Source organism: Fukomys damarensis, unplaced genomic scaffold (assembly GCF_012274545.1).
Source record: "Fukomys damarensis isolate Sample0158 unplaced genomic scaffold, DMR_v1.0_HiC HiC_scaffold_18, whole genome shotgun sequence".
Lineage (NCBI taxonomy): Eukaryota > Metazoa > Chordata > Mammalia > Rodentia > Bathyergidae > Fukomys > Fukomys damarensis.
This window is the reverse complement of record NW_022900930.1, coordinates 35,504,261-35,530,610: the sequence shown is the minus strand read 5'-3', so window position 1 is coordinate 35,530,610 and position 26,350 is coordinate 35,504,261. Positions and strand designations below refer to the sequence as shown.

Genomic DNA, 26,350 nt, shown 5'->3' with positions numbered 1-26,350 from the left:
CTCTTTTCCTTAGCCTGGCTAAAGGATTATAGATTTTACTGATTTTTTTTCAAAGATCCAGCTTTGATGTCATTGATTTTCTTTATGGATTTTCGATTTTCAATTTTATTTCTTTCTACTCATTTTTTATTGATTTTCTTTTGCTAATTTTAAGCATAATTTGTACATCTTTTTAATTTCCTAGACCTGATCTTTCTTCTTCTCTCATTTATTATTCAGTATCATAAATTTACCTCTAAACATCATGGTTTTTGCATCACATAAATTTCAGTAAGTTGTATTTTCATTTCATTTTGTTTGATTTTTAAAAATTTGGTATGTGCTATTCAAAAACATTTTTAGCTAACATGTGTTGTAAGGTTTCTAGTTATCTAAACTTAATGATTCTTAGTTACTCATTTCTAGATTATTTTTCTGCTGGCTTGAAATCATATTTTACATGTTTTACTTATATTCTGCTTAGTTTGTGAACATAGGTTTTCTGGTCCAGAATCTGATGTATCTTAATAAAGGTTTTATGTGAATTTGAGAAGAATGTATTTTGCTGTTGTTGCATTATTTCAGTTTTTGGGTTTTTGTTATTGTTGTTGTTATTTCCGGTACCAGGAATTGAACTCTGAACCTTGTGCTTGTGAGGCAAGTAGGGTACTACTAAGCTAAATCCTCAGCCCCTTGCATTAGGTATTGTATTTATATAGAGGTCAACTCAAGCCAATCTATTTTTCCAGACACAAGGTAAACATAAAATGTAGTTTTTCTTCCTTTGACTGTTGTCAAGAAATAAAAATTATATAACTTGAAATATTGATAGAAATATAATTACAAATATGTTTAGAAAACTAAGGTTTCTTTTTGAATGAAAGAAAAAACTGTATGCCTTTGCGAAGGACTCTAGAAAAGAAAAACACTCAAATAATTTGGCAGATACAGCATGTTAGTGACAGAAAGATCACATTTTCAAAACTGTGAACTTTATAGTCATATTAAAATATTATAATAAAATGCTTAGGAGCCATAGAAAATCTTTCTACAATACCTCTGGAAAGATAAATAGACAAGAGCTTCTAGGAATTTTTTTAAATTAAGAGCAGTTGAGAAGAATAGGTTGTAAATAATCTCAATGAATAAAAGCAAAAATAATCCAGAAGATTATAATAATTTAAGAAATGTGACGACTATAATAAAAACACTGGAAGTAATGAAAAGATCTAATTTTTCATTTTACAATGCATAGACTTCTCCACAATGGCTCAAATTTTTTTGTCTGCGATTGGGCCAACCCAAGCTTTCAGACCATTTCTCTTTCCTCAGTAATATACTTTGATCATCCCAAAGTCAAAGCCACCTAAGTAAATCCCAGTTATCTGCCCTTTTCACTCATATTTCAGGACCAGATTCATAGCTTCCCTGTTATTCTTAGCCCATGCAGGACTGATTTAATTTCCAAAATGATGGTTTGCTTAGCATTCTAAACTTCCAATTTATTTTTCTGTCCACCTTAAATATCTCCTCTCATCCAAAAAAAAAAAAAAATGACACCAGATAAGAATAAATTTTGCTCAAGCTATTGTAATAGGGATCCAGAGAGGAGAGAGATTGAACTGACTTCCTCTGGAACAGAATGTGGGGAAGTCATTTTCCACAACCTAGTGGAAAAGCAGTAGAGGATATGGGGATGGTAGTGGATCTTGGTAAAGGTGATTAGCCAACCTGTGACTGCTGATCGGCACTTGCCAAAACGTGGCTCCTTCTCTCACACAGACCCGAGAAGACAGAGACTATCTTTCTTGATGATAACATTTCAAAGGAATGGCTTCTAGATCTTTCAGAAACATTTCTGGGTTATAAATCCAGCACAAGTGTACAAGAAAATGTACATGTCTAAAATGTAAAGAATGCACAAAGGCAAGTTTTGTAAAAAGTATTGCCTTTAGAAAGAACAAATCAGAGGATGCAATTGTGCAAAAAACCTGTCTCTATTTTAATCAAACTAAGTGAAAAGGTTCTCTTAGTCACTTTGTTGTGAGTATAATTACAGTGAAAGGCATCTAAAGTGACTGTGCATTAAGGTGGCCGGTTAGATCAGTGTGATGATATCGTATGAGACAGGACATGATGAAGCGGAGGATGTACTCCAAAAAGCAGAACTTAGTTATAGGTGAAAGGAACTGTACTCCATGCAAAGCCTGATAGCTTCACAACGTTTCTTGAAAGTTTGCAGACACCTTGTACTTTCATGATTTCTTTCTTTATTATGCTTCCTTCCTCTGGAAATTCTAACATGGCAGCCTTGCTTTCAAATTGCATGTTCATTGTGAGCCACAGCTCTGCAGCTATGAAGCCTGAAAACATGGTGCCCATCTACTATTTATCAACTTGAAAAGCCCCTTTTGTAATTTATTTATTTGGGTTTTTTTTGTTTGTTTGGTACCAGGGATCAAACTTGGGACCTTGCGCTTGCGAGGCAGGCAGCAGCACCACTGAGCTAAATCCCCGGCCCAGAGAAACCCTTTTTGGTATAGTAGGATAAGTAGCTGAATAAAGAATCTAATTCCTTACTTCCCTGTATTTATTAATGAATCTTTAGGAATGTCACCTGTTAGTATGTATTCTTGCTTCAGTGATACTAGAAGTTAAAACCAAGGCAACAGAGTGGATATATAGAAACAGATTTGAATTGAAGAGTGTAAGAAAATGGAGAGGCAACTTTAGCTTGAGAACTTTAACACAGAAGATCAGGACAGTGTCCTAACAACAAAGGAGAGAGGCCAGCTTTTATGGGATTGTTGATGTTGGCTAAGATCCAATTAATCATTTTCTCAGTTCTGTGTTTGTAGCTCTGGAGAAGTCCTTATGGTTTGAAGAGTCAATACAGTCTTCAGGAGATGATTGAGATGATCATTTTTGTTTGAGGGAAAGTTTTGGTTTTGCAGCAGCTCTGCTAGCATCCAAGGTGACTGCAGATTCAGAGAAATGACTGGAAACTTTCAGGTGCCCATTCCAGGGGATTAACATTGAAGGTGAATGTCCCTGAGAATCTTTTATCTTGATGTCCTCGGTCTCAATGGGACATGAGATAGGTTATGTAAATTTAGGTGAGGTAAAACTTGTAGTATCAGTTTTTAGATATTCCCTAAATGTCAAATATGCCTATATGCAGAAGAAAAGCAGGAAATGCCCATATGATTTCAGAGGTTTCAGATCATGAACAGCTGGCTCCAAGGCAGAATTGTGTGGCAGAGCAAAGCTGCTCAGTACATGGTGGCTCCAAAGTGGAGGGGGTGAGCAGAGAGGAAGGGGCCACCGGGAATACTTCCTAAGGTCCAGTCTCCACCATCCATGCAGACACACCCAAAAGTGAGAACCAGCAATCCCCTAGGCAGCTCCCAAGCCAATCGAGTTGACAATTAAACTTATTCACCACAGCAAGCTTTATCCCATTGTTAGTTAGCAACTGGGTATGTAAAAGCTCAAATGAAGAGCTGCTGTTTTTTATTCCCTGTGTATTTTTCAAGACAGCACACATCATGACTTTAATGAGTAACAGGTTAAGGGCCCAGCAGTGAGGTTTCTTTCTCATCTAGTTTATTCTTGGACATGCTGTGGCAAAAGCTTCCTGGCTATAACGATGGACCTGGTTTCTGAGGTCATGAGCTTGTTCGGAGGTAGGGAAGAATGTGTACGGTACTTTTAATCAGCACCAGGTCCGGAGTTAAAGCCCAGGAATGTAGCTGCCCTTTGTCCTTACGGTTGTCTCAACTATCTCAGGAAGGGAGGCAATTTGAGAGGAAGAGTCCAGGCTTCATCAAGCACTGCTACGTGTTTTCCAATTTTAGTTAAAATCACTCTCTGCTCCTCTCAAGGAAAATGCTTGCACATTGGTTTTAATCTTCAAGTAACAGATCCTCCCTACCTCAGAGTACTAACTTTACTAATCTTCAAATACATTCTTTCCAGACTGCGACAAAGACATGCTGATTGACATTCTGACACAGCGCAGCAATGCACAGAGACTGATGATTGCAGAGGCATACCAGAGCATGTACGGCCAGGTAAGGACTTTCTACGTCGACCTGTTTCAAGGACAAACTCCTGAGCACTAACAATACTCTCAGGGAACCGGAACAGTTATATTTGTCAATCTTTCCGATCACAAAGATTTCAGAGCTCACTATATGATAAATATAGTCCATAGCTTCTTACCTATTTCAAGCAATATAAATATAAATATTGTGTGTGTGTGTGTGTGTGTGTGTGTGTGTAAGGTGCATTCATAATTACAGTGACCAAATCATACAACATGTCAAAAAGAAAATATTTGATAACCAAACACCACTAGTGGGTCCAATTAGGCTAAAAGTGAAGTGTTGTGCTGCAAACACCTACTTGCCAACCTGTAGGGAAAAGGACTAATGATCACCAGATCAAAAAGTAACATTTGTCCCAAGAATTCACTGCAGGTCCTCGCCTGACTCCACCAGAGTGAATTCTCCCCTAGCTTTTTTCTCAACAGAGGGCAGTTATAGAGACTATTAAAAAAAAGAAAGGCAGTTTAAAAATAGCTCAAGGCAATAAAACTATCCATAGTATTTTAAAGTAATCACATTCTAATTCCAAAGCAAGAACCATTAAATATTCCTTGCTTTTGTTATGCATTTAAACCACAAATTCAGAACAAAAATTCTTCAGGCCAAAAGGACCTGAAATAGCAATTATTTTGTCAACTGAGCATTATCGATTAAACACTATCATAAAACTTTCTTTATAGAGTTTGTCCATATAAATTTACTCCATCCCAAATCCTCAGTCTCTGAATTATAACACATGAAATAAGATAGTCTTCTGTTTTAGAGTGAATTATAATACAAAAAACCACTACTAGTGGTTACATTCATTTAATTACACTCTAAAAGGAGACCAGTTAAGCCATTTTTTCCACATAAAACTGTTAGCTTATGTTCTTATGACTTCAACATTTCGTTTTCTTTAAAAAGAGAATGAAAATTTATAAAAGATGTATTGTTGATACTCTAATATGCTTTTTAATATGCATAGCACTAAAGGAGATTTTTTTCGGTAAAGTTGTTAACTCAAAGGTTTACATATATCTTTGCTATTACATATCTCATTAATTTAGGTAAAGCATTACTTTATCAGGCTCTATAAAACTAAGCTAAGGCAGCTTTAAAATAATTAAGAAATGAAGTACTTGCACTCAAGGGATTTAAAATCCATTAAAGAACTTGTACTGGAATGAAGCCCTTTTTACTCTATACATAAGGTCTCAGAGTTTGTTAAGCCCCACTTTTACTGAATAATCCACATGTACTGGAAAAACTTAGCTGATCATTAAATCGCAGACTGGAAGACAGGAAGGCATGCTTTCCTCAGTGCTCTGAAATACCCTTTTATTCAATCAATCATCAATAATTATGCGCCCGCTCACATTTCTCTCCTGTTCCTCACTTATCCAAGCTTGATTAGAATCTTCATCCTTTCATGCCCACGCTAATGCAATTCCTCACCGGCCCCTGTGACCCCTAGTCCCGCCTACTCCAGTTCATTATCCAAACTGAAATCAGAACAAGCCAAATATTTAATTTGAATATGTGAGTTTGCCATGTTAGTACCTACAAGTGTACCCCATTCCTCCCTCATAGACATCCGTATGCCCATGGAGCAAACCCAAACGCCTCCCCAGGGCAGGTAAGCCTTGCTGCCCTCATCCCTGATCTGCATCTTTATCTATGTCTTCCTTTCTCACATACCTTCAGCCACAGCCCAGTGGAAGTATTCACAGTTCTCCAAAGTAACCCGCTTCCTCCTTTTGGTCTTGGTGCCCCATGGTGCTGTGCTCAATGCTTGACTTTCCATTCCTCAGGCTGTACACCTGTCATCTTCCCAGACAACGGACATTGCAATGGCTCCACCGTCCTCATCTCCAGTGGGCCAGATGTGTGCTATTAATGCACACTTTCTGCAACTTCCTTACAGTACCTAATGACACATCCTTGAGCTTGTTTGAGTGTTTTTCCCATTGCCAGAGTCCCAAAATGAGAATATCAGGCATGAGAGTCATAAGGCTTCTGCAGATCAAGCATTCAACTTCTAGAAGACTAAAGAGCAAACCAATAGCTATTTTTCAAAACTGATATGCTGGGAAGTTGTATCAGGAAGACAAGTTTTAATCACCAAGAGGCTATTTTGCTTGCCAGAGTTTCCCATGAGCAAACTATCTGTCAGAGAGACTTGTAGCTAAAACTGATAACTAGCATTATGGGGCACATAGTAGGACAGCTTCCTTACATGTGCCTCTTTCCCAGAGAAGAGCATTCCTTCTGGTAGTTATAAGCACCTACAGAAGCAATAAATAAACCCGATGCAACTCAACATTGAAAATTACAGTAATGGTACAGGACAGTCAATGAGCCCAAAGGCCTCCAAACATAAAAACAATCCTCTAACTGCTTCTGTGCTTCAAAACCTGTTCAAGCCCATCATATGAACTTGGGTGTACTTATACGAATCGGCCCATATCAAAACTTTGACTTGGGCATCTGTAGCCAATGAATGCATAAAAACTTGAATCCATCTGTTCCTCCAGGTAATTCACCCTAGTCAGGCAAGTGTGTGCGTGTGTGTCCTTTGGGCACAGTGCAGAATCAGTATAGGAAGACCTTGGATCTTGACTGTGCACATTTGTTGCTAGTTGCTATTTTCCTGAAAGTAGAATTTAGGATGAAAGGAAGGGAAAGATGGAGGCATAAAGGAAAGAGCAAGGCTGTATCAGTACCAAGACATTTATTTCCCATGTCAAAGTTGGGCACATCCTTATCCAATGAACTTCCATTATTTTGGGGCTATGCAAAGTCCTATCTCAGGTAGCAAGTTCATCATTCAACACCAGATATCTCAACTTTGTGGAATCTTGAATCTGTGATGAATTTTAGCTGGTCACAGATAAGGTCAGTTGTTCCCTTTATCTGACTTGGCAATTTTTTAAAGAGTTTCTAGTTAGAATAGACTTTATGGTATTAATAGACTTGGAAGACTGAATGAAAAGGCCAAACTTTTGTCTCAAAAGACTTAGAGAAGGAAAAAAAATGTAAACAGTGACAGAGAAACGTGCAGTTCACATTACTCTGGGCATTTTTGGTCATTTTTAAAGAAATTTCTTCAACTTATTAATTTCATTGTCAATCTCATATTTATGCATATTAATTCTGTTTTTTGCAAAGCCTACATAACTATTCTGGAATTTTTTTCTAAGTGTGTATCATAACATTTTTATTGTGAAACTTTTAAAATGTGGCAGAGCAGAAATGTTCATTTTATGGCTCACAAACAAAAAGAAAAAGCCAGGTCTCAGCCTCTCCTACGAACAAATACCCCAAGTGATGTAAGGATCTCTCACTGAGCTCTAACCCCTCACACCCTCACAGTTTCCACCACAACCCAGCAGCATCAACCTGAAGATGGAGCACTAAACACATCGGCCTCAGGAGACACTGAAGGCCCGAGCCATAGCAGCTCTGCATTACTGTTTCTCTAGAAGACCACAGCATTATCATTATTTTCAGACAGATGGACAACTCAAATTTCCACCGAAACCTGAATCATTATTTAAAATGTGGAAGCACCTATCGAAGGAAATTCTTTGAAGAAATATTCACCACTCCAAACAACTCATACAAATGTTTTTGCAAGTTAACATAAAATTGTGCAAATATTTACAGGGTAACTGCTGGAGGGGACAGAATTAGGACAAATTCTAAGTCCCACTTTACCTGGGTTTGCATTATTGAGTGTTTAAACGAGTGTCATTATTTACGATAATAGAAAAAATATATATATAAGTTAAAAGCATAGGAAACAGCTCCCCTGAGGATATTCAGGCAAGAAAATGTTAGTCATACTTCTACTTCTTGCCCCTGTTATTCCATAATAATATAAGGGCAAGAGAAATGAGAAAAAAAGAAACTATCATTTTATTTTCAATTGAAATGAAGAGGTCAGAATAGCTGCAAAGTGGCTAATCTGCAGTTTCATCGGCAACAGAACAGAACAATTTGAAAAGCAAAGACTCTTTAGCTTACTGTAAGGCCAAGCTGTGATTCCAGCAGAGCCGGCTGTAGGGCAAATCTTCAGAAAGCAGCAAAGCAAAAGCAGACAGACTGGGAAAAGGACACTCTGAAGGTTGCATCTGAAAAACTATTTATATAACTCCAAGTGAGAATTTAAAACTCCTAATTAGAGACTCTATTTAACTGTTCCCCTTTGAACTTGCTGCAGTTAGTTATTTAAACACATTATTCAATATTTATCTTCCAAACTGAAAGAAATGTCTCCTTCCCAGAGTCCTGATAGTACACTATTCCTGTCACGGTAGCCACCACCACATTTTGCATTGTACCATAACTTTAATTCCTGTATTTCAGTACCTTCTGCTCAAGGAAGCTGCTTAAGGATCTATTTTCTTATCTTTGAATTACCAAGAAAGACTAAAAACAAATAACTGAGTTATAAGTGATCCTGCTCATTACTTTTGCACCAATTTTGTAGGTCTATGTATCAGGCACAATCCTGTGGCCATAGATAAAATAGTCATGGGTGTCACAGGCCAAAATCCCTAACCACAATGGAGCTTACTATCTTCCTGAATGAAAAAGAACATAAACTGATAAAATATGTCACATTGTAAGGTGCTAAGTGCTAGAGAATGCAGAGAGAGCCGGATGAGAAATACAACAAGTGTAGAAGGGCTAAGTATAATTTCAAACAAGGTAAGGAGAGTAAGTTCCACTGAGAAAGCAGGCAGGGCAGTTCATGTGGATACCTCTGCAACAAAGATTTTAGGCACAGCGAATGGCAAAAACAAAGCCCTTAGACAGAAGTGGTATTCCAAGTTTAAGAAGGAGCTCGTTGTAGCAGAAGTGAAGAAATCAGGAGCAAGGAGAGTAGTAGGAGAAGTAGGCAGAGAAGCAAACAAGGTCTTATCATGTGCATTATGCACCACTATAATAATTTATATCTACATGAAATCAAACACCTGGTATTTGCTTTCTTCTGAGATCAACAATGCACACACAAATTATAGTATATTTTGGAATATGGGAGAGGGAAAAAGAACATTTTGGGCAGAGGAATCACTGACCAGATTTGCTTTTTCACTGTCAGATGTGTTGAGAAAACACAAGGTGTGAACAAAGAAGGAAGACTAACTGGGAGGCTATGATGTTAACACAGGAGGGTGATGACTCTGTCTAGACAAGGGTGGTAACAGTGAAAGTGGTGACACCATGTCAGTTTCTGTGTATACAGTCGTGCACTGCTTAAAGACAGGGATATAGTCCAAGAAATGGATCATTGGCTGATCTTGTTGACATATAAAGATCATAAGGTGTATTCTCACAGACTAAGGCAGCTATAATGTCAGTAGGCAATAGGAGTTCTTAATTATATTCTTATGGAACCGTTGCAATATAGTCTATCACTTAATGAAACATCATAATGTGGAGAATGACTGTAGGAATTTACTGTTAACTGGATGTACTAAAAAAATGGAAGAAATGTAATATAAGAGACAAAACCCTGAGGCAAAGAAATAGAAGGAGTCAGAAGGAGAAGGGGAGAGAGAGGAAAAGAATCTAGTAACAGCTTTGCTAACAATTAGACATGTTTGTTTTGCAGTATTTTTAGGGAGGAAAGAAAAGTTTTTAGCATCTGTCCTGTGTCAGAAAACAGTACGGCAATTTCACTTCAGTTAAGTTATTTAATACTTTTACCAGCTCTATGAAGTAAATGATGTTATCTGCTTTACTGAGTGACACAAACTCAGAGGTCAAGCAACTCAGTTGTAACCTCATAGTTAAGCTTTACAGTCAGGATTGCAAGCTACTTTCCACTACATTAGATGATATCTGACATTGTTTCTTCCAAGAAATTATGTTATTTGTTTGATTTTTTTTTGCAAAATTACCATAGATTTACGCACACACAACCACACACACAACCACACACACACACACACACACACACACAAACACAGACCCAAAACAAAATAAAGACATCGCCATCTAGTGTCATTGCTAATCTAAATTTATAATGGAACATACACACATTCAGTATTTGTATACATAAAGAAATTAAAGATACTGCTATAAATATATGGAATGAAAGTAGTGATCAAAGAAATGTGCCTGAAGATTCATTAATGGTTTTTTGCAAAGCTCAACTCATCTGCTTTAATATGGTGTTTATTTTAAAATGTATTCAGTAATTTGTTTATTCTTTTATTTCTTCATATATTCATTTGCATAGTATAATACACTCTATACACATTTTTGTATGCCCAGCAGAGTGCTAGAACTAGATGCTTCATTTAGAAAACTTTGTGAAAAAGGTACATATGCTAACAGGCTTTGAGGGAAAATATATACATATAAAATATTATAGTGTAATCAGACTTTTAAAATACGATAGAGCATAAAAATGTAAAGATATAGCAGTGGTTGCAAATACATAATTAACTTAGGATTACAGGAAGGCTCATGAAACAGGTAAACATTTTAATGTTTTAAAATTCCACCTCCTACCAAGTATCATTGTCTTTTCATAATAAAAAAAAATTGAATTGCTTCATTTGTATTCATACTTTCAATGCAATCAGTGTTGCCAAATTTAAGTGTCCAGAAATTCCTCATTTGCTGGCTATGTGCTACATTCATCACTTCGCTGATGTATCATCAGTGGTTTTCTACAGCCTACATGCTATTAAAAATAATATTCTGACTGTAGGGTCAGAATGCTCAATTTCAAATTTGGCCTCCATTACTGCCTTGTGAAATTACATAGATCTAGCTAATCTGTATAGATTTCTCATCTACATAGAGAGATCACAGTTCCTTGTTCTAAGGGTTGTCATAATGGATTATTACAATTTTTCATATACTCAGAGTATCTTCTTTCAGGTAGGAAGTACTCAATAAATTTTAATGTTTTCATCGTAATACAATTTTTGACCTGATCTGCTCAAATGTCCATTAGGAACTTTGCTCTATGCAGCTGAAGAGAGACTGCAATAACTGACATTGAAGTCTCTCAGAAGAGCTTAGATTTCAAATCCATCCAGTATTTGTGTATGTAAAGCTAACTTGTGTATCTCGTATCCACATTCTCATGGACACGCACCAGTGCTTCCTCTGTCCTTAAACACTGTCTACAATGCATGACCTAAATACACAGTGAGCGTTCAGTTTTTCAAATATGTTACAGAGAAGGACACTCTCCCATAAATCCCCCTCCAACTGCTCCCTCTCTCTCACTTCAAACACACTTGTCCTGACTCTTTCCACCTTCTGAAGCAGTTCTGAAAGTGATCTTTCATGGTCATCTTTACGAGGTATGATCGAAAAACGGTGACTGCTGCTGCCTTGTGCCATCCAAAAGAAAGGCAGCTTTTAGAAACATTAAGGTCAGGGGCTGGGGATTTAGCTCAGTGGTTCTGCCGCCTGCTTGCAAGCGCAAGAACCCTAGTTCTATCCCTGGTACCCCCCCAAAAAAACATTAAGGAGATTCCTCACCCATCTATTCACTGGATCTGGCACCCCATGAATTCTGGCTCTTCCCCAAAGTCAAAATGACTTGATAAACGTTTTTAATTGATTCAGGACATTGAGGCAGCCACAGTAGCACAAATAAAGACATTTGAGAAAGAGGACTTGCAGAACTGCTTCAGAAAGTGGCAAGTAAGGTGGGTTCATTTGAAGGGATGGGGAAGATTTTAAGAGAAGTTAATGGCAATGTATTTTTTACTGTAATAATCTTTTTATTTTACATTTCATTGAATGTTTTGTTCACACCTCATATTTTGGTATCTTCCAAGAATGGTAAATAAAATTAAAATTATGACTATTTTATTGTTATTGCAATAGAAGTTTATTTTCTTGTTTGGTGTCTTATATTTTAATTCTTTCATTGCACAGCCTCTAAAGTAAAATACTACTACATATTTTTAAGAAGAATTGGATACATTTTACACATAACAAAAGATAGTAGCATTTAAACCTCTTTCGGATGCCTTTGTAACCCTACAGTAAATCAGCTTGGAATATAATTTTCTTAAATTCCTTTGTTTACTACAAAAATTGCAAAGCAAAAAATTAAAAAAATAAAAATATCAATTTCATATTTTTATAAGTGTATTCCAAACAGAAAAATCTAGTATGTGTATTTTTCTTTAAGTGTTTCACTTCCAGTATTTTGAATAATGTGGTTAATACTTAATGAAAGATATAAAATTACTTTATCAATTTACATAAGGTGTTTGGCCATAAATAACCAAGACAACTTGCTAAAAGAGATTGGTACAATGATAGAATAAAACAATCAAATGCATTGTTTCTTTAAGGATTGATATTTCATTAAGTCTATGCATGAAAACCAAGACCTTCAAACTGAAATGTTTTCAAGTTTCATCTTTTCTGTATTTTCACAAGGAGTTCAAAAGAGGACTTGGAGTTAAGAGTCCAGGCAAAGAAAATCCGTCTATGTTGGTATGACTACTGTATCCGTAGTCTTTATCACATGGCGTGATTAACTCAGTCATTTTCAAACCCTCAAACCCACTGCCTCATGTAATCCACAGTATGTGTGTGAATTAAAACCAGACTTGTCACTGTGTAAGAAGACATGGAAAAGAAATTTTAAGAGGCCACTTCCTGCAATTACCTCATTGCTTTTGTAAATTTGGTAACTGATATCGTGAAAATGTTTACATTTCCTCCTTAGGACCTGATTGCAAACCTGAAGGAGCAACTTTCTTCTCACTTCAGAGACGTTATGGTTGGTCTCATGTACCCACCACCGTCTTACGATGCACACGAACTCTGGCACGCCATGAAGGTAGTGACCTGACGCAAAATAGCCCCTAATAGGCACAGACTGATATTGCAATGGAGGAGAACTGCCCTACAGTGCTTCTATGTACTCATATAATTAGGGAAAAAGGAGAGAAAATCTAAGCATGAGGGTAACTAACAATTAAAATGTGATCCAGGGAACAGCTTTGTTAACAACTGGGAGTCAACATATTTCTGTGGCCAGGGTCAGCTTGTTCTTATGTTGTACAAATTCAGATATGCTGATCCCATTCCACACTGAGCTACCTGAAGGAAATAGTAAATTAGCTCACAGAGCCATTTAGATTGGTCAGTCCTTGATATGAGTTTGATATTTATATATATACATATATATACATATATACATATATATATATATGGAGTCGATACATTAAAAATCATGTGAATCTCTACAAATTACATATAAAGATTTGGCTCAGAGTTAGAATAGAATTCTAACATAGAGACAAAATATAAATGACATTGTATCTGTTTTTCTGGTTTTAAATTAGTTGTTTACAAAAATGATTGCTTGGTTGTTTTTTGTTGTTGTTGTTGCTGTTGTTGTTGTTGTTTTACTTTGGAACAATTAGAACGATTCATTCTTTACAGAAAAGTCATTTCCATGCAAAAAATTGTTACAGATTTGTTACAGATTTAGTTGTCTGAGCCTTGTATGCTAAATGAGGAGCAGAGTTTCCTTCAGATAATGCCATCTGGGATAGTTAGTAAATGGCAGAGCCATAACTAAAATTGGATTCATCTTTGTCCCCAGTAAACTTCCTTTCTCCTTTGTCATCTCAAAGAACACCAAAAATACTTTATTTCTTTGTTGTACATAAGGCTATTATTCCGAGTAAAAATGTCCTTACATTTGTCTCTGTCATTCTAGGGAGCAGGCACTGATGAGAATTGCCTCATTGATATATTGGCTTCGAGAACAAATGCAGAAATATTTCAGATGCGAGAAGCTTACTGCTTGCGTAAGGATGTGTATTGTGTAATGTACACATGTGAACTTCAGATTTTTTAAACAATACATAAAAATATTCCATTTTATGTATTCCAAATAATTTTCTAAGACACTCAAATTGGAAATTTGACTACTAGAGGAGAAACTGTGGTTGCCAGAGGCCAAAAAGAGTAGATGGAAGGAAGATGAGGAAAGGTTTGACAACTGGTCCACTGTTGCATCAGGGGGAATAAATTGTAATATTCTATTTCATAGAAGGTTCACTATTGTTGATAATAATGCATTGACTATTCAAAATAGTTATGTGAATGGGTTTTGAAAACACTATAAAGAAATGACGTCAGTCTGAGATGATAAATGTGCTAATTACTTAGATTTGGTCATTACACAATATACTCATAGATTGAAAAATCACAGTATTAGTCAGCTTTCCCATCTGTGAGACACAATAACAGAAACCCATAATTTAAGGAGATGTTTAATTTGGTTCAGTTTCAGGGAATTCAGTCCATGGTCAGCCAACTTCAAGGTCGAAATAACACAGTAGAAGGAGTAAAGCTGCTTAGTTCATGGTGGTCCTTTAGCAGAGCAGGGCAGTAGTGCCAGAGAGGGACAAGGTACGCACCCGAATCCCGTCTCCATGACGCACCCAGACACGCCCCCAGGTGAGCTTTACCAATCCCTAGCTGACTCCCGAGCCAATTGATTTAATCAGTTTTCTCATCGCAGGGATGAAATACCTGACACTTACATTTAAAGGAGAGATTTATTTGGGCTCACATTTGAGAAATTTCAGTCCTTCCGTGGTTGGCCAGTTTCACGGCGTGATGGCCAGCAGAGGGACATGGCAGAGAGGAGCTGTGAAGAGTGTGGCAGAAAGGAAACACAAGCAGGGGAGGAGCTCAGGAGGGAGAAAAATCTGACAAAGCCACATGCCCACTGACTCATCCCTTCTGACCAGAGCCTTCCTTCTAAAAGCAAATGAACTGTAAACTCCCGTAATCCAGTCGCTTCTGCAAAGCCCTACTCGTAAGAGACGGAGGCTCTTGGAGGACAACTAGATATAAACCATAACACCAATCAAGAGGACACAATGAGCTTGTCTGCCACAATCTAACTGTACCCCATAAATATGTACAATTATTATGTGTCAATCAACATAACAAAAATAACAAAGACAGGATTTTTTAAAACAACACCTTCAAGACGGACTAGCTCATTTAATTAAAATGGAGGATTAGCATACAAAAATGAAATAATTCCATAGAAAATCAAGCAAAATTTTTCACAACTATAAATCCAAGCATCTATAAGGTGAATATTTTCATTGTGACTGGAAATTATCCATCACCTTGTTTCAGGGGACATTTTGTGTCTACCCAGGAAAGACCTGAAGTACAGACAAGATAAAGCAAAGTGCAATCATTTCTCAGTGATTTCTACAAATAGAAGTGCTTCGCTTTGCATGAAATATAGAATCGCTATAATCTACTTCTAAATCAGGTTTTTAGACATTTTGAAAGTAAAAAAATGATAGCTAGTTTCATGTTCAACTAGTTTTTAGGCCTAAAGATCCGTTTCATTATACAACACTGAATGTCAAAAAGTGGTTCCAGGCAGTCACCTGCATTGCGTCTGAACAAAAACAATATTTTCTCAAAGGGATTGAAGTAAGAAACTTCACCTATAATATTAAAATGAGATGAAGGACTTGAGAATGCTACTGGGCTAGCAACAGTATGTGGAAATGGAATGAATACTCCGAATGGCGAGAATCAGAGAATGTAAAGAGACTCCCAGTGTTCTTTTTTTAGTTTAGGAATAAAGATTATTCTTTGGGGCAGCAGACCTTCGTCAATGTAACCACTAGTGAACGGATTTCTTTGGCAGGCAGTTGTGAGTAAAGGCCTGTTAACAGATCAGATGTCTCGTGTTACCTTGACGGCTGGGGCAGTAACACTAACTTAGGCAAAGCACATCGATACGTGGTTCTGTAACAAATCATACTTTTAACATGGATGTTTTGTTGCTCAGAATATAGCACTAACCTTCAGGAAGACATCTACTCAGACACTTCAGGACACTTCAGAGATACTCTCATGAACTTGGTCCAGGTACGGCATTCCAAAATTCATATCATTTTATACTTTTAAAGTGCATAGTTGTCATTCCTAATAGGGCAGAAATCATGAGTTTATTACAGTACAGTTCAACAATAAATCCCATGTAACAACATTTACTGAATATTAATGTGTAAGGCACGCAATTAGAACCTTGACTTGGAGACAGAAAGTAATATGAATACATACCAGTCTCTGAATAAGATTAATTACATTTTTTAAAAATGGCTAAATGGGATGGGGGCTTACAAATTTTCCTGATCCTGCCACTATATGACCAAATATATTTCGCATTCAATAACAAAATACTACCATATAAATACTTTGTAAGCCATTTAGAAGTGAAAAGGAGATACAAAAAAAAAAAGGAAGTTCTGGCTCTCTGATTGTCTAAGGAGATCATAAATCGAAATCCAGAATTTAATTGAATTCTAGAGACTCCAGGAGCCAACACAGGATATCCATGATGCCTTTAAAAGTTACCAAAGAATACCACTTCAAACTAAAGTTAGATTTTTGTCCTTTACCTTGTTTTTCTGTATTGACTAAATAGTATGTAATCACTTCCATTCAATTAATATTTATCGAAATAGTTCATTGATATTAATTGTACAAATTAATGGCTTTCAATTACATTTTCGTAGATGTATATATCATGCTTTGATCGTACACTCCCTACCACCCTGACTTGTCCTTCCCCATTCTCCCTTCGATTAACATTTCCTCTTCAATTAACATGTTAGGATTGTAATAAGAATAATAAGTTAAGGTACAATTATCTTTCATTTTATGCATATTATCAAATATGCCTGTCACCCTATTTAGCAAAGGCATTCAGGAAAGCAGAAAGAGAGTCAGTGTTCAGCCCTTAACAGTTAAAGGCCCACGGGCAGAGAAAATGTCTTAAAACCAGTACTTTGGTTTTGTTTTGTTGTGTGTGCATGTGTGTGTGTGTGTGTGTGTGTGTCTGAAATGAAGAAAGAGTTGTTTCTAAATCCACAAACCTTTCCTTTCCATATCAAAAAACACATCAGACTAATGAGCAAAGAGTTCCACGAAAAACCATAGGTGGATAGATAGTTTTTATATATGAGAATGTGCAATCAAGGAGAGTTTCCGCCGCCCTAAAAGACAGAAGAATAAATGAAAGCTCTTTTAATAGTAATGAAGGTGGAAGACTGGTGCCAACAACAGAAAAAGACACCAAGGAAGGAGAGCTGGGTAGAATTATGTCTTAGGCCCTCAGGAACACGGGGACCTGCGCTGAGTTGAGCAGTTAGAATCATCAGACGAAAATACAAGCTAGACCATTGTGCATTATTTTTTTCTTTTCTTTGAAATACTCCAACTCCCATTGTTTTCATGATTTTTGGATTGTTTTTTAACTCAACCTTTCTGTGTGAACTGGTGACAACCTCTGAGAGTTCCATCTTTGTCCCTTATGTTTTTGTCTTTATCTGTAGCAATGCTATGAGGTTTAACTCCCTTGATGCTCCTATCTCTTTCACAGTTGAGTTTTGGCAAATTTACATGCCTATCAGGCTTTTCATAGCTTAAATAGTCCACTTTCCCTTCACCTGGTTTAGTAGTTTGTTGAAAATAAGCATCCCATAAACCTTAGAGGATTTATTATCTACTTGCTTTCAGTTATATTTTTCTCAAAATGATTTATTCCCATCTGTGCCTTTTTTCTTTTCAAACCTAAAGACAATTGTAGCAGGGCTCTTTTGAACAATAAAACTAGCTGGGTATTGCTGCAAGGACCAGTCATAGAAAACCCTTGTATTCCAAAACCTCTGCAAGTTTCAGATCACGTTGCTTGTATTCTACAAGTGGTTTCCTCTTCAAATTCTTAAAAGCATCAAATTTCTAAACTTTCTTCCTCCTTTCTTTTATTTTTGCTTAAAAATTAGCCAATTATTTGTTGGCCACATCTCTTTCTTGTAATACAAGGCTAGAAAATAAGGTAAATGCCATTTTTCAAGCTCAAATGAAATGTGCTAGTGATAGAAAGCAGCATTTCTTCAAAAAATGGAGTAGATAGTTGTGCTCCTGCAGCCTTCATATCTGACTTTTTAGGTCATCGTGTTTGTGCTCAGTCTCTGGAAGCAGAGAGACAACAGAGAATTATTTGTGGGACTTGTTATCAGTTTTGTGGCAATGCATGTAATTTTGCTCAGATTTCACTTGCTAAACCTCAAATAGCTCTACTAAAATCAAGAATGCCTTCAAAATACGGTCCATCTGTGTTTCTTCAAAAAAGTTGAAACCAGTTTTTCAATTAGCTGTCAGCATGCATCAAACTTACAAAGTTAATTTGAACTGAAAGCTACACCAAAAATGTTAAATGCCCTCTAGATGATCATAAAGATGAAAGTGCCAATTAAAAAGAAAACTCTGAAGACAACTGTATTAGACACAACGAGAATTTCCAAAAGGATAGTAAACATAAGCAAACAAAAACCTAAATTGCTGTTTATTCCTCCTTAAAAGTACTCTAAATAGGGAAATATCTTTGTATTTTTTAATGTGGATTAACACATCATTATTGTGTCTCCATTTCAAATGATCTTTTAAAAGATCAAAATATGTAAGTTTCATGGTTCTACCTTTCATCTTACTTGTAGGATGATGATGTTGATCATATAAACATCAAAAAGAAAATAAAACTACTGAAGGAGAAACAATGTGCTACTTAATTTGAATATATCAAATTTTTATTTAATTAACGCTACTGTGAATAGACTGTGGGATGAATAAGGGCCAAACACGAGGCTCCATTTTGATCTTTGATTTCATATTCTTTATTTCTGGCAAAAAGTATATACAAAAAATCTCATCAAACCTTATGTGGTTTTTTATTGTTCTTGTTGTTTTAAGTTTATTGTTACATTTCAGGTCTATAATACAGTTCCATGCATCACTGGGATCTTGTACCTTTACATGACGCACCTTGGTTCTTATTTTCTCCCCATTCCCCACGCCTTGCTTCACCCCCTTCACCCTTCCCTGTTTACAAAGACATTGTTTCCCTGTTTTTCCTTTTCTCATTTTTTTCTTTTCCTTTTTTACCTTTCCCCTTCCCCTCCCACTTCCTCTACCCTTTTAAACCTTTGCTTCCTATTACACAATATCAATTATGCATTTTGATCCTTATGTATGTGTTTAGTTTTTCACACCAGAGAAACCATTCAGTATTTGCATGGGTGTTTTATTAACTTCACTTAATCAATGTGCATCTACTTAGCTATAAATGTCTCTAGTTTCTTGTTCTTTATGGCTGAGTAGTACTCCATTTTATTAAAGAAACAAAGAATAATTCAGTTTATTCCCAGTCAACACAGATTTTAATTATTATAAATCCTTTGCCCATGTGTATCAATGCACACTCAAGTTGTCTGTTTTGAATTAAGAATACAGAAATTTGCAAAGAGTTGAGGAGGAAGCCAAATATTAACTATCCCATACTGCTCCTGGAAACTTGGATTGCTTATATTCCTTCAAACTGTCAGTTTTTTTTTTAAATGGCATAATCACAAAGCAAATTCATTGATCTTTTAATGAAGTTAAAATTTTAATTTTATTTTAAAAATCAATAATTTCATTTATTGTGTTTGGCTTTGGTTTAGATTCTTTTGGATTTGCTTAGTTTGTTGCACAGTTCATAAAACTGCCTACATCACCAACCTCAATTAGGTCTTATTCTGAGGATTTTAACAGCTAAGATTTAACCTGTGCAAAGAAGATAGTGTGGTTTATTACAGTGTAAATTGAGACATTTGGGTAAGTTACAGTAGGAATAAGGTGATTTTAACTTGTGATAGGAGTTGAAGTCATTTGTAGGAAACACATTTTTAGCAATTAATATTTTAAGATAATCTCACTTGGCAACATATCAGTTGTATATTTCCTAATGTTTACATTGCAGAAATTTGGATTTAATAAAACATTCAATGCAGGAGAACTCTTTTAATTTTAGAGTATGATGGAAGATGATACAAACAGAAACACCAGTTTCCACTCACACATTCTTCTTAACATATTCTGCCCCTAGTAGAGTAAAGCCCACTGTTCCATTATAAATCCATGAGCTGCTTCCTGATATCAAACAAGCTTTCTGAAAATATATAAATAGAAATTTATTTCATTGAATAGAGATGTAAATTTTCTAGTAGGAAGACAGTTCTCTTCCAGGACTAATTGTATTGTCAGGATTACCTCTCTGCCAGTTTTCCTCTCTTTCAAATATTACTTCCAGTCCTGCTTACTCCTGCAGTTGATCTCAAACTCACTCGATAATAAATAGGCTATAGCAAAAATAAATAACAAGGCTGAAAAATCTATGAACTGTGCTTTAACCTTATTCATAATTGCAGCTTATTTTTTAAATTAAATGTGATGCTTTATTATTGAAAATGTATTCATGTATATAATAGTTTTATCTGTGTAAACACACATGATTTAAAATGACATGGAACAATTTATTTTATCGCTGGGTTTCATTTCATTTGGAATATGAATTGACAAGATAAAATACTACTTCTCAAGTTTGATTAATAGAATTGAAATATAAAGAGTTGAGTGTGTGTGTGTGTGTGTGTGTGTGTGCTTAAGCTGGACATAGCTTTAAAGTGTAGTAAAACTATCTATTCCACATAGAATACCAAACAATAAGGGTGAATTAAGACTTAGGTGTTTTTTCAGAAATCAAGGAAAATTATGTAAATTATCTCACTTTGAAAAATTTAATTCTTAATTGAAAATTATTTAAATTTACTTAACATTATTTACTTTTTTAATTTTTAATTTTCTATGCTTCTTTTCATTAATATTATATACTTATAATGCTTACTTTAACATTGTGTTCTTATAAAGTTTCACAGTACATATTCCTTAAAATGCAAAACTGACAAGAATACAATAAGACATATTCATAGATTAACTCAGAATATACAGGTAACAAGCTTATAAATGATAATATAATCTCATTTTAAAAGATTTTTGAAAATCAGAATTTCCATGATAATTCAAACTGCCTATCGAAATATATGATCTCTCCTGATTCCTCTTAGGTTTATAAATATTTTGAAAGTTTTTATTTTATTTAATGACTTCTACATTAATGAGTGCTTGGTTTAGATTGCCAGGTTTAGGATTTTGATCAGTAAATTTAAAAGATGAAAAAAAAGCATAAAGTAAATTAGGGAATTAAAAAATTCTAACACTTCTCTTGATCATGGACTGCAGTGTCAACCATTCCAAGTGTATGTCCAGATAGTTTATTAAAAATGGAATTTCTTGCTAAAGAATTGTGAAATTTTGAGCTAATGAGTTAATCAAGTAATTGTGGGGGAATTCTGTGTGATCAGATCTCTCCTGCCCTTTTCTCTCCCACCCTCTGCTGGTATTTATGCGTTCTCTCTCTCTCTCTCTCTCTCTCTCTCTCTCTCTCTCTCTCTCTCTCTCTCTCTCTCTCTCTCTCTCTCTCTCCCCCCCCCCCTTCTCTCGCTCTCTCTCTGTCTCCCTCCCCCCTCCAGATATAGATTTAGATATGATAATTTTTTTTTTTTTGCTTTGGCTCTGTGTGGTTCAGTTGTATGTCCTTAGATTCATCATGCAATCTTCTTGAAATATAGGGTTTTGCTTTGTGAATTAAAGCATGTGAACTCATTCTCCTCTCACTTCCTTCACGATACATATATTCTCTGCGTCCGTGTCCATCTTTATATTCAGAATCAAAGGCAATTTGTAGTTTACATCTATTTTTAATATCATTAAGATTCAGACATGCCCCTGTTTGTGAGTTAATGAAGTTTGGAGGAATTGGAGCATAGAAGCTTTAAGGTGTTCATGAAATAGAAAGTGTTGAAGATTATTATCATATTTCCTAGGAGGGAAGACCCTTTACTTAATCTACACAGGGTTTTCTGGCAGGACTATTTCTAATAAGAAAGCAACTGAGCTGGAACACGTTACTCTTGAAAAGTGATGCCAGTCATTAAACTGGCTCTTAACACTTCCTGCATACTTTTATTGTACTAGATTTATGGAAGATCTAATTATCTGTCAAATAATAAAAAAGTAGTCACTTGGAAATTAATTAATCAATATGTACAAATCACACTAGGTTGATAAATGTTTTACAGAGAGAAAGAATGGAAACCACCCAACTGGATGCTCACTCATCACCTTAGCTTTTAGGATTTTCCTGAGGACATATTCCCTAACCTTGTAGTAAAACCTAAGGAGAAGTCACAGCCATCAGGTTTCAGTTATTGTCTGTGGTCAATTTATTGGCTCGAATATTTTCGACCACATTTAGTCCTCATGATCTCTTCCCTTCAAACTTTGATCTTGCTCAAATTCTGTACTCCTTTATGTCATTTGTCTGGTGTTGACGCCGACTTTGGATACCTTGCTACTTTCTCACCCTCTTTTATATAACAAAGTGAACTTGCTTATCGACACTGTTTTGTCCCACAATTCTGCTTCACGTGCTCTTAGTAATTAACCACAAAAAAAATAGACAGAGGGTCACCATTTTTAAAATTAAATGTCCAAGAATATTATCTTTCCACACAAGATAGCCGATGGGTTGAACTGCATAAAATATTAAGTGTTTCTCACAAACTTTGCAAGGGTAGCAAATTACTTAGTTTATATAGTTAGATCTCTCAGAGATCACTAAGAAAATATAAATGATCCAGAAAATCTTCCCCATCTGCTAACTAATATTTGAAGTTTGCTATCTACAAGTTTTTTATTCTCTTTTCCAAAAATATTTCTAAAATGCCTATAAAATGCAAAGCATGATTTTTGACAACTGGGAATTATCCATGAACAAAAGAAATGAAGAGCCCAGGCCTTCTAAGATTTATATCCAGCAAGGTGACATGGACAATTAAACATAATGCTAATAAACAGGTACATTAAATAAAATTTTATAAGATGGTGAAAATATTGCAAAGCAGGATATGGAAAATAGGAACGTTATTCCTGTACAGCGTGTGTAGGTTGCAACATTACATTATTGGTCTCACTGAGAGGAGATTTAAGCAAAGATATGAATGAAAGAGTCAATCAACAAATGAATAGATGGACTAAGATATTCCAAAATATATGGCAAAGTGTAACACTAGAGCAAAGAGTCTAAGGCCAGAGGCAGCTAATGGGTATCAGGAATCACAAGGAGCCAGTTGCTGTTGTTTGAGAAAGCAAGGGAGATGCACCATCGTGGAAGATGGTCACAGGCTTAGAGGAGGGCAAAGGAACAAGGGGCAAGATTACATGTGGGTCTGCAGAGCTTGTAAAGACTCCGGCTTTTATTGAGTAAAATAGGGAGAGGCATGGTTTCACTGAGTTTTGAGCAAAAGGAGGCTGCAGTGCTATGGTTTAAAAATATTCACAGTAGACCCTATATTGAGAAAAGACTGCAGGGCCAAGGAGGCCTTGGCAGCCACAAAGCCACAATGTGATGTTCGCTTGGGTCTCCCAATAAGAACATTGGCAGTGGCAAAGAATGCCCAGATTCTGGGTGTGTTTTGAACATAGATTATTTCCCGAGGAATTAGATGCAATATATATGAAATAAAATAAATGATTCAAAAATGGGTTAAAAATTAAGATGTAGAACACAGAGTATATAGGGTGTTACTGAGGAGGACGGAGACTAGGAGTTGGATTTTCAACATGTGGAATTTATGAGAAAATCAAGGGATGCTGCTGAGCTAACAGTGGGAATATATTCCTTTCAGATTCAGATAATGGAGTTCAGTAAATGTGGGTATCATGGCAATATAAACAGAATTTAGAGCAACATCGAGAATATTATCAGGAGGGGTATAAATATGGACAAGCTGACAAACTACGTAGTCCGTCCCAAAAGGGGCCTTCTAAAATTAAGATATTGGAAAGGAAGAGAAGTCATTTCACAAGATTGAGAAGTTTGCATTGAAACAGAAGAAAACAAAAAGAAAGAGAGGGAATGCATGGCCCTGAACGTAAAGCGAGGCAAATAGAGCAAGGAGAAGAGAGTGTCAGTTCTATCCAAGCTAACAGATACATCAAATAAGGTGAAGGACGGGCCTTACCGTGGGAAACTCAGGAAATGTGTGGTATATATTCACTGAAGTTGGAACACATGAATTTGTTTAAGTTGTATTCTGATCACATACTTCCCCTATATCTTTCTCTTACTTGAGTAATACTCAGTGGTCAGTGGGTCTTGCGTTGGCTAGTGCTCCTTCCCTTTGTTTGAAATGGTTAAGTAGACTATGTCTGTTCTTTATACAGTAAAGGGGCAAGAGTTAAAACAGATTCGCAAAATATTCTAATCCACAAAATCTGGATTTCATTTTCTTTTGTCATTGCGTAAATCCTACTTTCTGAGCCCGATATTTTGTGTCTTTGCATTTTCTCTCTAACAATGCTAAATCCTACTGCCAGGAGTAGATCTTTAGTCTGGTAAGGGAGAAGATACCACATAGAGAACTGAAAAAGTAGAAAAAGCCTTGTCTGAGTTGTTTTTCTTTGCTGAGACAAAATACCTGACACCCAAATTTAAAGGAGGAAAAGGTGAATGCAGTTCACAATTGTAGAGGTTTCAGTCCATAATAGGCTGGCTCTAAGGCAGAATGGCATGGCAGAGGGACATCACAGAGTAGAAACAGTTCATGGTAAGCAGAAAGCAGCAAGAGCAGCAAGCAGCAAGCAAAATATTATTTCTGTCCCTTTCTATTCTATTCAGTAGCACTAACATCTAAAGTGGACCTCCTTGAAATCTACACCCAGAACTATGCCGAACCAATCAACGGACTATGTTAGTAATCACACACCCTTAAACAAGCATCAAAAACTCTAGATCCAGCCACCTCTGCAAAGCCCCACCTATTACCAAATGAGGCTTTGGGAGGACATCTAGACATAAGCCATAACATACCTAAATGCATTTCAAAGGTCAACATTATTGCAAAGAAAAAGAAAAGTAAAATGAGCCCATAATAAAAATACTCCATATAATATTTTCTAATGTACTGAAAAAATAGAAACTCTTATTGCAAATAATGATAGAACTTTTTCAAGAATGACCAGAGTGTTTGGTGGCTCTGGGATTTTTATCTCAATAATTTTATGTAGGTTGTCAAGAATATTTATATTCTGGTATATGCTTGTTTTGCAGGGAAGCAGGCAGGAAGGATACAGTGACCCAGCTATGGCTGCACAGGATGCAATGGTAACTAGAATCAGTTTCCAGCTGACTCTAAAGAACATTTCTTAGAGTGGCCAGAGGATTCTGATGCTCCTTCCTGGCTCTCCGCTCTTCCAGGTCCTGTGGGAAGCCTGCCAGCAGAAGACAGGGGAACACAAGACCATGCTGCAAATGATCCTGTGCAACAAGAGCTACCAGCAGCTCTGGCTGGGTAACTGGGAGCTAGCTTTCTTTCCAGCTACTTAACTGATCCTATAAAAAAGCAATTTGTAAATGAGAGAGGAAAAGGAAAATATGACACAGAAATGGAGGGATTATCTCCAAGACACTCAGATTAAATTAAAGATAGGCCTCATTTCAGGACATTAATAAACAATAAAGTTTTTCCTATACTTTTATTTTTCTAATAATTAAATTGATAGCTTTTAAATACTGAGACTTTTTAAAAATAATCACTGTTTTGAGATATATTAACTATTTGCTATTAGGTAGATCAGATTTTATGTTGTCTTGAAAAGTATCTAGTGTGCTTTGTGGAGTCATTATGTAATGAGCCAAGGTCATTCTTATTAACATGATTTATGTGAGATCAACAGTGTCATATTGGTTTTAGAAATACATTTAGTTTGTACTTTGACTGTTTCCAAACTACTGTAATTTTCTTTTTCTCTTATTAGAATACTTTTAAATTTAAAAGACAAAATTCTGTAAAAATTTTTAGCCTACCTTTTTAGCCTACCTTAATCCAACTGCCACTTCTATACGCAGTAGGCCAATTAGAGGTGATAATAATAATTACAATAATAATAGGACACCTCCTTGCTTCTCACTTGCTGTAAAAATATATGTGAACTCAAAGTTGCCTAGAATAACCAGTTCGGTAATTTCTTGAAATAAAGAAGCTTAATTTAGCATACTTCTAAGTTAGTAAACTCTAGACTATGCCTTAAAGGTGTTTTCATATTTCTCAGCATATATACCATAGATTTTATGAACACTACTTTAGTCATCAGGAGTTTTTTCACAGTTAATTTTCGTACTTAAGCTGTAGCAGAACTATGCTTTGGAGTGAATCTAATTCTATACCCTAAATAAATGGCTCAGAAGTAATGGCTGCTCATGGGTTTGCCCTTAATTTAAACCAGCAATG

The 26,350-nt window shown here is 36.0% G+C and overlaps 1 protein-coding gene across 1 annotated transcript in view; it reads left to right on the top strand.

Moving 5' to 3' along the window:
- The window catches only part of Anxa10 (annexin A10), a 56,259-nt gene that overhangs the window by 23,403 nt on the left and 6,506 nt on the right, over window positions 1-26,350 (top strand). Inside the window, exons 3-8 of the mRNA XM_033765569.1 lie at window positions 3,958-4,052; window positions 12,790-12,903; window positions 13,792-13,882; window positions 15,907-15,986; window positions 25,171-25,224; window positions 25,318-25,411. Coding sequence (XP_033621460.1) covers window positions 3,958-4,052; window positions 12,790-12,903; window positions 13,792-13,882; window positions 15,907-15,986; window positions 25,171-25,224; window positions 25,318-25,411 — 528 coding nt within the window. The remainder of the gene's footprint in view (window positions 1-3,957; window positions 4,053-12,789; window positions 12,904-13,791; window positions 13,883-15,906; window positions 15,987-25,170; window positions 25,225-25,317; window positions 25,412-26,350) is intronic.